The sequence below is a fragment of the Rhipicephalus microplus genome, chromosome 2 (genome assembly GCF_043290135.1).
Source record: "Rhipicephalus microplus isolate Deutch F79 chromosome 2, USDA_Rmic, whole genome shotgun sequence".
Lineage (NCBI taxonomy): Eukaryota > Metazoa > Arthropoda > Arachnida > Ixodida > Ixodidae > Rhipicephalus > Rhipicephalus microplus.
The window spans coordinates 28,620,877-28,633,509 of record NC_134701.1 but is presented as its reverse complement, the minus strand read 5'-3'; the positions used below and the strand labels follow the sequence as shown (position 1 = coordinate 28,633,509).

At 45.6% G+C, this 12,633-nt stretch overlaps 1 protein-coding gene across 1 annotated transcript in view; it reads left to right on the top strand.

Annotated features, from left to right (window-relative positions):
- The first annotated feature begins 6,733 nt into the window (after nucleotides 1–6,733).
- LOC119169920 (uncharacterized) overlaps nucleotides 6,734–12,633 on the top strand; it is a 64,071-nt gene continuing 58,171 nt past the window's right edge. The window contains exons 1-3 of the mRNA XM_075882998.1: nucleotides 6,734–6,771; nucleotides 8,013–8,097; nucleotides 9,231–10,607. Coding sequence (XP_075739113.1) covers nucleotides 6,734–6,771; nucleotides 8,013–8,097; nucleotides 9,231–10,607 — 1,500 coding nt within the window. The remainder of the gene's footprint in view (nucleotides 6,772–8,012; nucleotides 8,098–9,230; nucleotides 10,608–12,633) is intronic.

The following is a 12,633-nucleotide window of genomic DNA, read 5'->3' as shown; positions in this document are numbered from 1 at the left end:
AGGCGTCCCGAGCATGTACCCAGCACCTCGACCAGTGTCACAATGCAGAAACAGCAGCAGTCAAATAGAGGAAAATCACTTTTATTGTACCAGAACACTGGCAAACTGATTGGAAGAGATCCTCATTTTTTTCTCTCACTGCGCGTTTTCTTCGTTGTTTTCTTGGTGCCAATATCTCAAGTGGCCAAGTTTACTTTCTATCTATACAAGAAATTCATTGTTTTCAATAAAACAAATCCCTACAACTTTCAAAAACATTTGCGCTTGTCAAGCAAACAACTGAGAGGCATGGCGTTAATTGACAGCTATACAACAGAAAAAAGCACGTATAAAGAGTAAGCGAGTTGTTGGAGTCACACTTACAACCTTATATTTCTCGCAGTATAAATTTCGACATTAAAAATGTGACCATTCGACTAGGTAGTGTAATTGGGGTTGGATTAATGTAATGTCAGTGTTGGTATACTTCACTGCAAAACCACAGCTCGTCACTGCTGCTTGCACAATCATCTGCAGCTGCTGTGATGACTTGCGCTTTCGCGAGAAGTAGGGCGAAGCTCTTCTTTCTGTACAGGAAATTCAATCCCGGAAACCTAAAATAAATACTCAAGGAACAATGACCAAAATTTCACAAAGAGTGCAACATACAATATGCACCCTGCATAACTAACTGCTTTCTTATGTGTAAGTATAAAATGAGTGAGTAGCAAGCATATTCAGTGGCATCGGGCTCCACTGCAGTGAAAAATGCTAGAAAAGGTATGCTGAGCAATAAGCGCACTGTGGCAGAAGCATTATACCTTTCGTACCGTAGATATGAACCGTACTTTACCCTTTCAGCTTGCTCGCGCAGGCAAATAAAAAGATGCTGCTCCAAGTTGATAATTTTCCATTAGCTGCATGCATCGACCAATCTAAGTGAATGTCAAATGCCATGCTTATTATGCATCAACACAGCTGCATGTGTATTTCTGCATATGTACCATGATACTCATTCGATTAGTTTATTTAAAAGAATTCAGTACGACGCGCAACAACATATACATATTTTATCTGTATTGCACAAAAGCACAATGCCACTGAGCATACATGACGGTACGCGCATTGAAAAAGTATTATGTGCAGGTAACTTGTAAAATATTTATCGTATAGTTACATATTAAAATGCAAATGATACTATAATGATACTAGTGTTCTTAAACTGGCTCACATTGACACGATTATATAAAGGAAGAATTGCCTCTTTGGTCATTTCACGTCAGAGGTCTCAGCCATTTTGGCGACCATCTCGAATGTATTCGAAAAAAATTGCGCTGATTTTCCTGCATTAAAAAGGGAATTGCTAAATATTTCGCACACAAATAATTTTATCGTCACGTGGCTGCCTCCTGAACTTCCCAGAATCTCGCCTGGGTGTTTGTGAAACAAAATTATTTCGTATGCACCTCTTTTTTTCCGTGCCAAATTTAGTCTACAAGTTAAGTGAAGGGCTTGCGTAAAGGGTTTGAAGCTCAGTAATATTATTACCATTTTTGAACACATACACCTCAAATAATTTAGCCGAAATGTGTCATATCTGCATTTTTCCATATCTACATTTTATATCAATACTGAACTTTGAATGAATAACTCAGAAGTGAATGCGTAATCCACATAAGGTTTATTTGGAGTGAAAAATATTTTAGACCTCTCAAGTTGTCAAACTTTACGAGAAAAAATCGCGAATTTCACAAAATAGTTGTTTTGTATATAATGAGACGCAACTTGCACAATGTGGTGGTTGAATTAAAACAGACTTTGTACCTAAATCGAAAGCAAATAAACAGTTCTTTTCATGTGCCAAATTTTGTCATAGCAAGTTATGTTTTGAGAAAAAGATCATAGCATATCCACGGAGTGAATAATGATGAGTGAGGCGTAGCGTCCCTCCGTACGGACGCACAAACGAAGGAACAGACAGTCTGACGCAAGTATGGACGAACCGAAAGACGGACGGACTCATGGACAGACCGACTCACGGAAGTCCAGACGGACGGATGCACAGATGAATGGACAAACGCACAAATATATGGACGAACGATTCGCCCCACGAATCATCGTTTTGTTCGTGTCTATGATGTGCAAACCACTAACGCTATCTATAGTGCAACACATAAAGTGGCTACATAATACAAGTACGACTACAGAAAAGGAAACGACCCACGGCCTCAAGCACTTTGCTCGTAAATGATTTTTGAAGTTTCAAGTTTCCCATTTCCCATTTGTGATACGGCAGTCGACGCCTCCAAGTTCCTCATTGGCGTTGATGGAAAAAATAAAAAATTATTTTATTCCTTGCTATAAAATTTGAATGATGAAACTTGTCACACACAAAGAACAGTTTATTTGCTTTCAATTTAGGGAAAAGGTGCTATTTTAATTGGACCACCACATGGTGCAAATTGCGTCTCAATAGGAACAAAAAATTACAATTCTGTGAAATGGCTGATCTTTTCTCGCAGAGGTTAACAGCTAAGATGTCTCAAATTATTTCTCAACAAAATATCTTTTCTGTAAAATAAGATGTCACCGCTCGGATATTCATCCGAAGTGCAGTATCGCAATGAGAAAATGCAAACATAACACGTCTTGGGTACATTCTTGCAGACGTATGTGGCCGAAATATTGTATTAATTTTACTGAGTTTCAAACACCTTACATAAGCCCCTTAACAAGTACCAAACTTGGTATAAAGAAGGAGCAGTACTTGCAAAATATTTTTATAAACAACACTCAAACAACATTCTGGGAAGTTTGAAAGGCAACCACGTGACCAAAAATTTTTGCTCTAATAAATTTCAAGCAGTTCACTGTTGTCAGTGCATTAAATCAGCATGATTGTTTTTTTATACACACTTAGCATAGGCGCCAAATTGGCTGGGAAATTTGGAATCAAGTGACCCTGTTACTTTCACTCAATGACCATTGCATGCAGCTAAATTAAGGCCTTTTGTTTCAATCATGCTGGCAGGCTGAGGAAGCATAACTCCTTCCCTAGGCAGCGTAGACTGTTCAGTGGCTGTTCGTGTTGTGTTTCCTCATAAATATGCTGCCCAGTCTTACATTTTGGCTGCAACACATGCTTAGATACCGTGCAGTATGTATACAATAAAATATTTTTCGTGCAACTAAAAAAAACTATTAATACGTTGCACATAGCGAAAATACCTTTAACATCTGAAGTACTTGGCGAAGTCAAACGCCAAAGCGAGGCGATGGCAATAAAACTCTGAATAACAAGGATATTTTGAAAGGTACACATGATGAAAACAATCTGAATAAAATGTACTCGAACATTAGCAGTTATGTTCAAACAAGCGTTTGCACTGTTCAAGTATGCGATTCGGCCACACAATTCGGCCCCGTTAAACACGGCTGCCAACAAAGGGCAGCGCAAAAATCAGTTCAATTTCTTCAGGAACCTCAGCGGCACACACTCATTCTGATGTGCACTCCAAACAATCTAAAGAAACAAACAAAAAAAACTTTCCAGAATCACATTTCGCCATCATGCCCGCGAAACAGTTTGGACAAAAATTCTCGCTAAGTAAACAAATGCTGATTTGTCATCAGCTAGTTGAAAACAAAATTGTTTGAAGGCGTTATTCTCGTGTTCCCGCAGTTAACAAAGCGCTGAACGGAACAACGTGAGAGCGGTACTCGCGATTTCACTTCGAGTGCTCCACATTATGAATTCACAGGTCTAGTCTTCAGGATGGTGCACCTTCGCAATAATCAGCACTGACAGAACACACAGGTTGAGCACAGAGCGCAGGCACGTTTCAAACTAAACACCGACTAATAAACTCTACCGATCGAGAAGCCACGCGCATTAAACGCACACACACGGGAGGGTTTTTCGACAGCGCACGCAGTCACATGTAAGACGATGCCGGTCCCCTTCCCGTGCTCTGCGACCGCGCGCGCAGCAAACACGGGCCGCCAAGGTTGTCTAGGCGACGAGACTTCATGGCGCCGATATGCTCTCAGACCAGCTAGATGCGGTTTAACACAAGCTTCGGCCCTCTACTGATAGCGCGGGCGCTGCTTTTTTTTTTTTTTTTTGCGGCAGTGATCTGTTGCGTTATACTCGTTCTTTAACAGTGCATCTGAATCGCAGTGAACATTGTGACAGTGCAGTGCAGCTAGCACGAGCTACTTACTAGTCAGAACGCGCACTTGTATTATTCAATAGCAATATTTAGCGCACCTTCACCTACCTAATGTAGTGAATACTGGTAAAAAAGCTAAGCTGATGCTTTTTGCTTAGCTATATGGGTCTTTAGGGACTGCACATTTAGGGTTACGCAGGTGATATTTTATCAGCATTTTCAGTTCGGTACAGACATTGCAACATTGCATGCATCGGCCGTCACTCTATTTGATGAGAATTTATTGCCGCCTGCGTACTGATAGGAAGACGAGGACGAGAGCGCATACGCGCATCTACACGCTTTTATGCAGCAAGCAATAACAAGAAAGAATAGGAATGCTATGGGGCGCAGTAAATAAAAATACTGACCTGCTGCTACTTTCTCAGCCTTTTAAATATTACTTCTGTCTTCACGTTGCAACAATACATTTGTACTTACCTTGCAGTCCTTGTAAAAAGACCGTGGCTGAAAATAATTCATTAATGTTCTTTTCTCACAACCTACAAAGTCAAGGCTTTGACCGAAGCACGTCTGCTGGGGAAGTTACATAAATTAAAAGAAGGGGATCCACACAAAAAAAAAAAACGGAGAGAGAGAGAGAGAGAACTAGAGAATGCGTTTCGGCTCCCCAGAGGAGAGCTTTGTTCGCAATTTAGTCCGCAAGGCTCCCGTTATTGTGAGCAAGGCTGCGTAAAGGTAACCGATATGTCATTATTCTGCATTTTTCTGTATGGTTGGTGTCCTCTTCCTAATTTCCATCACGTACTTTTAAGGACACAAGAAGAGGAGCATTCACTACAGTAAATAAATAAAACGTGCCAGTTAAAAATACATGACGTCAATGTTCGTATTTAAGGGATCTGATGGCCTACTGTCATGGTGGTTATGCCTAAGCAACTGTTGTGTTTTTTTTTTTTTCAGGTGGCGGACTTTTTATCTCCAGCTTTAAAAGCTTCGATCTTATGGAGGACAGGGGGTGGGGGAGTGTTATAGGCATGAGTACACCGATGTGCATAACAATACCTTGTTCAGGCAAATCAGGGCACTTTGTGAGTGTTCAGTAATCACGCATATGACACAGATGAAAGAAACAGATACAGCAGAATTAGCCCTTACTCTATTGTATGAGCGGCGCTCCTATTGTATCTTGCGTCTTATAGTAGTTTGCCTGCTTTATCGATGAAAACTGCGTTTCGGTCACATTACTTCCTGCTTAGATTCATTACTAGACCCGCAAGCAGCTAGTTGTAGGAGCCTTTCTGGTATCAAGATAGTTAATGTATACTAACAGTATAAGTAAAACTGCCCAAAAATGTCGCGCACTTATAGCCTTGTAGGCGCGTGGGCTTAGATTTGAGTGCACGTTAAAGAACCCCAGGTGATCGAAATGTCCGGAGCCCTCCACTACAGCGTTTCTCATAATCATAAGGTGGTTTTGGGACATTAAGCCCCTCATATCGATCAATCATTTTTAGCTTTGTTCATAACACCCCAAATATAAGGGTATAAATGGGGTGTTTTTAGGTTGTTTTATTCACGAATAACTCAAGTTTTAAAAATGGAGTGTAAAAAGGGTGATTATATGGGTTCTTTTAATGCCTACACTCGTTTTACACATTTTAGGTCTAAAAAATATTGAGTAAAAAGGGTGTCTTTTTGTCCCACAACAATAATCGTCATCCGGCTTGCGTGCGCTTTCTTTCTTGAAAACTCGGCGCTGGCCACTTTCCTTTTGAGAATGCAATGTAATCCTGATAACGGGCATGTCAATCGTGACGGGAATGTACCGGGCGCGCGGCGATAGCGCAAGGATGGAACGCAATAGAGATGACAATTATTGTTGGGGGACAAAAAGACACCCTTTTTGCTCGCTCTTTTTTTTAGATTGTGTACTAAATCTTTGCGTACGCCCTAGCTAGGGTGGCTAGAATGGGGAGATGTTATGAGCGCAGCGCTTTTCGCTTGCCAGAGAACGCTCTTCGGCGCGCCGATGCCGCTAGGGGCGCTGATGGCAGCGGCGTGGGTAGTGAGCGGTGCACTTCGCAGGGTTGTCCTCCCGTGCCCTGCTTTGATTTTTTTTTTTCACTGGTGGTAGTTGCTTTACAAGTACTTCGTCAGTCGGTGCTTGCGCTGAGTTTCTCTGAAATGCCTGAAAGTGTCAACGACAAAGAAAGTAGATCTCGCGTCGCTGCGTTATGCTTGTCCGCAAAACTTAATGCTTCAGCTCAGCCTCTTGAAGCGACCCAGGGGAGGCAATGCGGATCCCTTAGTGGAGGAGTTTCTCTGTCTGTGGAGTTGTAGTTGTCAGCAAGTCGTTCCTGCAACACGCTAGCGCTATATACGATTTCTGTTTCCAAAATAGAATTTGCTTCTGCTGATAGTACAGGCCACGGAGCATTAAATTTGCAGTACCTGGAAAAGCCAGGCTCACGTTTCCATAAACAGTTGCAATTATAGCGGGCGCTGCGTGGGTTAAAGGGCAAAAATATTTACGCTGCAAATATTTTGCCCTGCAAATACCTGCGATTATGATCCGCTAGATGATGCAAGCTGCCAGAATTACTGCAAGTTTTCCGAGGTCAGTGATCATAACTTTTCGGGGAGGGTTGACGGTGAAATAATATTTCGGCTATCTCTGACAATGAGAAAGAGATTTAACATCTGCCACGAGGTTATAAGCCATCATATGCAACTCTCCATTGAACATTAGGCCACTGTGTTATACCTCCGGAATCTTGTGCAAAATTTCCTTGTTTAATTCACCTAAATTAGCTGTAGTCGTTTTGGTCAGAGACTTTATTTTTTTTCGTTCAATAGGTCGAGGAGCACGGGACTAAAAGCTCGAGGGATTGACCAAGTACTGACCCAGCCACAAGTTGGCAAAGGAGCATTACACGACAGACATTCATACATGTAGAATAAAAAATAAACTTAGCAAGTACAAAGTGACACAAAGTACGAATAAAAAAGGTATCAAACAAAGTTCCACAAATATAGAGCGAGGGAATACATATGTATCATGAGTTTGCATGAACATGAAAAGCAAAAATCAATAAGTAGAGTGACTAATATTTCGTAAGATGTACTATTTGGGAAAGTGAAGGAGCTGGGTGAAGCATCTAATGTGACCATTTTAAATATTTAAGAATGCATATAACTACAGCCCCCTAGTTGGGTAATAATCGTAAGGAATTATTTACACATGACATTATAATGAAGTGTCAGAAATAATCAGGATCAAAACTATACACTGGTACACAGAGACATCACTGTAAAAGATACAACACAGTAATCATAAATATTAAAAAAATGCGCAAGACAGCCAAGTGTGGCGACGTTTCTTGAAATATTTAACTATATTCATAGCAGAACCTCAATGGCAGAAGAAGGGACGAAGTATCAAAGTCTTCGTCGTTTAAGATGGTAGGTAAGATAGCCTGTAGGACAATGTGCATCCTAAATGCTTCTAGGAATAGGTAAAATCAACCTTGAATTCGTCGTGTCTAGTGAGACAAACACTTGGGTTTACGTTTATCTTAGCAAGATTATTACAGAACTAGAGCCATGTTTAACGAAAGCTTTATGACATGTCAATTCGAAATACGAGCTTTATTAAAATGATATTCTGGCTCCCACAGCATGGACTCATAGATTCAAACTTCTGATCTTGTAGTAGTAATTGATAAAGAACCTCAGGTGGTGAAACTTTCTGGACACGGGTCTCTGATACCAAAGTTTTCATTTGTGGTTGATTGAATTTAAATTGTTCAAATTAATATGAAGCCTTACAGTGATTAACATCTCCCGGGTCACCTGCAGCTCCGCCGCGAACAACCGCAAGATCATTATACAGGCCAACCCCGGAGATTTTTCGTGGCCAATTGATCTCAATGAAATCCCCTGGGTACGTTCCTTTTCACACTTCCCTCATTTATTCCAATTTATGGGCTTGAGAGATGCCCTGATTGTTTACAAACAAAATTCAAAGATTTCCTCGCAAAGCTTACTTTGCCTGCCAGAATTATTGGCAACACTGTCTGGGTGACGTCACGTTTGGCATGTCAACAGAAGTGACGCAGCTGATGCCAACGCTACTTTGGCTGCTACAGCGTTTATTGTGGTGGCCACAAGGCGAAAGTGGAAGTGTTTAGCACGGGTATTGCAGAGGAGAGCTTTCCCATTTCCTGAGTGGTGTTTGGCTGGTGCTTCACTCGTCTGGCTTTCAGAATTTTCCACTACGCGCTGACGGGACCAGTGTACGTCCTCCGGTTCTTACCAAATAGTACTTCAAACGTAGAAAGGGCGCCCGGTCGGGTTTCAGTTTCGCACCGTTTATCTTATTAAAATTATTTGGGAATTCCCTGAGCGTTTCAGCTATTGGTCTTGTGACAAGAGTATCTCAAGAACATAGAAACACCATTACCTTGACGTGGTCGAAAAATTGCCGGAGTTGGCCTTTAAGTCCAGGAGAGTTTGCGTATAGGCTTGCTCGTGGGCCTTTTCAAGAATGGTTTTCAGAGATGAGACTTTAAAGGGCTTGTAGTGCATGATCATCATCATCATTTTTTCCATCACCACGCCGCGTCTCTCGCGCAGCTGGCGCGAGCTCGAGCTGCGCGAGAATGAGAACGAGCTGACACGCCTGGCGTGGCGGACGCTGGTAGCCGACGTGGCTCCGCTTCAGGCCTAGAATAAAGTGGCGAGATCGGCACGGCCCCATCGGCCGCCATCGACGTCATCTCACGTCTCTCTTCTCTCGCCGCTACATTGGTGACCCGGAGAACACGCCCTTCGCCGAGCGGCCCGCGGCCATGTTCCCGCAACTCTGCCCGCCAGTGCCACCGTTCCAATCGACCTACCCCAAGGTATGGTTTATGCAGCTCGACGCCGTTCTTGCGGTGCACCCTACCGGTAGAGTTGCGTCATCTCGCTGCCACTTCAAGCACCAGCCCGCAGCCTTACGATGCCCACTGCACTGCGGTGCTCGCCCGCAACGGCCTCACCTACCGCCCGCTTCCGTTCAACCGCGACTTCCAGGTTTCCCCTGCGTCGCAGCGTGCGGTACCCTCCGGCCCGAAAGTCTCCACTGACCGGCACCGAACTTCCCCGATTACATCTCCTACAACCTCTTGTCCGGCCACTAACAACGCGAGTCCCGCGTACGACTGCCCATCCGATGAGGTTCAGGACATTCGTGCTGCATGCGACCAGTCAGCCACGAGATCCGACGAGGTTCTTCAAGACGTTCCTGTAGCCAAAGACGTCGTGTCGTTGGTGTCGTCAGAGGAAGAGTTGGAAGCTACTGTTTATGCCAAGTCGCCCGGCACAATAAACACTTTTCACTCCTCTGTGAATGAGGAAACGAACACGTTTGCTCAGTTGGATTTGAGCGGCAAACTGATCATCAAGGCGCAGCTGGGCGACGACATACGCCGCATTCCGATCTACAACGAAGACATTACCTACGATGAGCTGATTCTGATGATGCAGCGAGTGTTCCGAGGCAAGCTTTCCTCTAACGACGAGGTCACGGTGAAGTACAAGGACGAAGATGGTGACCTGATCACTATTTTCGACAGCTCGGATTTGTCTTTTGCGATCCAGTGCAGCCGGATACTGAAGCTAACAATATTCGTGAACCAACAACCAGTTCCATTGGAACCGGATGAAATTAAGCATCTCAGGAAGGAGCCGCAGGAAATTAGGAATGTTGTAAACCGCCTGCTGGACAGATTCGAGCCCCGTCACTCTGTCTCCAACAACTCGGAGCCAGAGGACAGCGCGGGAAGTGCCCCACAGAAGGCCACAAATGCTGTAGCGCCGAAGGAGTTTGACCCGCTCGCTTCAAAGCAGGCGGGAGGCGACGAGCCCAGTGCACAGATAAAACCCAAAGGTGAAAACGGCCGGGTAGGCACTCCTGACAGCATCTCGAGCCTAGATGCGGCCGCCGCCACTCAGCAGCAACTTCACGCGATGCAACAGCACCAAATGCAGCAGCAGCAGCATCACTACCCTCAGCACACTGGGCAGACCGGAGTCAGATACATGGGTCAACCAGGATCTCAACAGCCTTACGCACCTCAAGGACATCCTCCACCACAACAGCAGCAGCAGCAGCCACTACCTCCTGCACAGCAGCAACCGGTAGTTCCTGGTGGATATGCAGGTGCACCAATGCCGACAGCCAGGCCTGGCCCCACCCCAACTCCTGGGATGCCCGGCCAGCCACCTCAGGGGCCCTACGGTCAGGCTGCATTTCCTCAGGCATCGGTCGGCCAGAGCATGCCACATGGGCAGCCCTTTCCGCCAGGCGCTGCCCCCACCGGGGCACAGGGACCACCGCAACCCGGCCCTCCCCAACAGAGCATGCCCCAGGGCCCTCTCCACAGCCCGCACAACCACAGCCTCCATATGGTGGCGCCCCGCCCGTGTCACAGGCCTACGCAGGCTACCCCCCTCATGCCACCCTCTCCTCCCAAGCTGGCCCCTACCACTCGAATCCCAACCCTTCCTTCCTTCTTCGTCCACTGCGCAACTCCCAGTGTCGCCCACCAGAGACCCACTGGTTCCCGATGGTCACTACACGTTGACAAACTGGACTTCCCAAACGGACACCTTGTGGATTGTCGTACATGTATATAGTCTCTTTCTCTTTCTTTGTTATATACACTTCAAATCGCGCAAAGCGCTAGGGGGGGAGCCATGTAGTGCATGATCATCATCATCATTTTTCCATCACCACGCCGCGTCTCTCGCGCAGCTGGCGCGAGCTCGAGCTGCGCGAGAATGAGAACGAGCTGACACGCCTGGCGTGGCGGACGCTGGTAGCCGACGTGGCTCCGCTTCAGGCCTAGAATAAAGTGGCGAGATCGGCACGGCCCCATCGGCCGCCATCGACGTCATCTCACGTCTCTCTTCTCTCGCCGCTACAGGCTTAATTGCCATGTACTGCCCTACACTTGCTCGATCAAAATTATTTTACCGAAAACGGGTCACCACCACACAGCATGAGAGCAATTTTTGCGGAGAGCAGCGCGTGCCGTCTCGTTTGTCTCCTCCGCAAAGTTACCCGCGCCTGTGCGTGCGGCGCCCCAAGCGGCATCGGCGCGCTTTGGGGACTGGTTTCGGCGGCCGCTTTTCACACCTCCCCATTGCAGTTACCCTACCTTAGTTGCGGGCGATAAACAGCTGCCGCTACAAAAACGAGTGCAAAGGAGCCACAGCAGCAATAAAACGTTCGATGGTTTCGCAATATTAGATGCGGTTATCAGGGGCAAATCTCGGTATAACTAAAGACATGCTCAATCCTAGTGGGTATTGAACGTTATGACGAAGACTAAACGAGCTGTGAAAACAGCCAAATCGAGCTTTGAATCAGTGAACATGCTGCGTGATCAGGCGTGAATGTTAATTCAAAATGAAATTTGCGCAGCATAAAACATGCGTAGTCGATGTGGACATAAAATGCTTTGTTTGTGCACATCCTTATGTTTTCAAACGAGCTTAAAAAAGAATCCCAGATGGCATTGAACTCGCGATACGACGTTGTTAACATCAGATGGCAAAAGTGAACCTCTTATAAACCAGAACACTTCGAATCGCAATGATGTCAGAGACTCAGCAGAGCAGACGTAAGTTTAGTCTGTTCACACTGGCCTCCCGATAAGTTTAAAGCAGTGCGACAAACTTGCAATCAAAGATATCGAAATCCGAACGCTATTAACAAACGCGCTAGAAAGCGTAGTAGTGGTTGGCCGACAGTGCCGAGAAGACACGACTACTGCTGCAATTGCCCGTTTTACCCGTAACATACATATATAATTTGCGCCGTCACCTCACATTTCAGGTCCAGAAATTTCAGGCAGCTGTTCGCCATCGACACGGACATAGCACTGGCTCAAAGACATCGTGTTTTGCTTGCTTGGTCTCGCTAAGGTTATCAATGAATCGCTCTCGATTCTCGAGAGATTCTCATCGTAAAAACGTTTTTACCATCTTTTTAAACCTTCGAAGCAAGTCACAGGCTGAAGCGACGCTGCACGCATACGGCCACTGGTTAACAGCGCGTGCAGAGCCCGTGAACGTGATTGATGATTGACTTGTAGGGTTTAACGTCCCAAAACCACCATTTGATTATGAAAAACACCGTAGCGGAGGGCTCCGGGAATTTCGACCACCTGGGGTTCTTTTACGTGCACCCAAATTTGAATACACGGGCCTACAACATCTCCGCCTCCATCGGAAATGCAGCCGCCACAGCTGGGATTCGATCCCGCGACCTGCGGGTCAGCAGCCGAGTACCTTAGCCACTAGACCACCGTGGCGGGGCAGCCCGTGAACGTGCTGAGCAGTGCAGCCAGAAGGCAGGAGCAGGGTGCCGTGCGACCAGCTTTGCTATAAAGGGGGCCAAACGCGTTCGACGCAGAATCCCTGGTCGAGG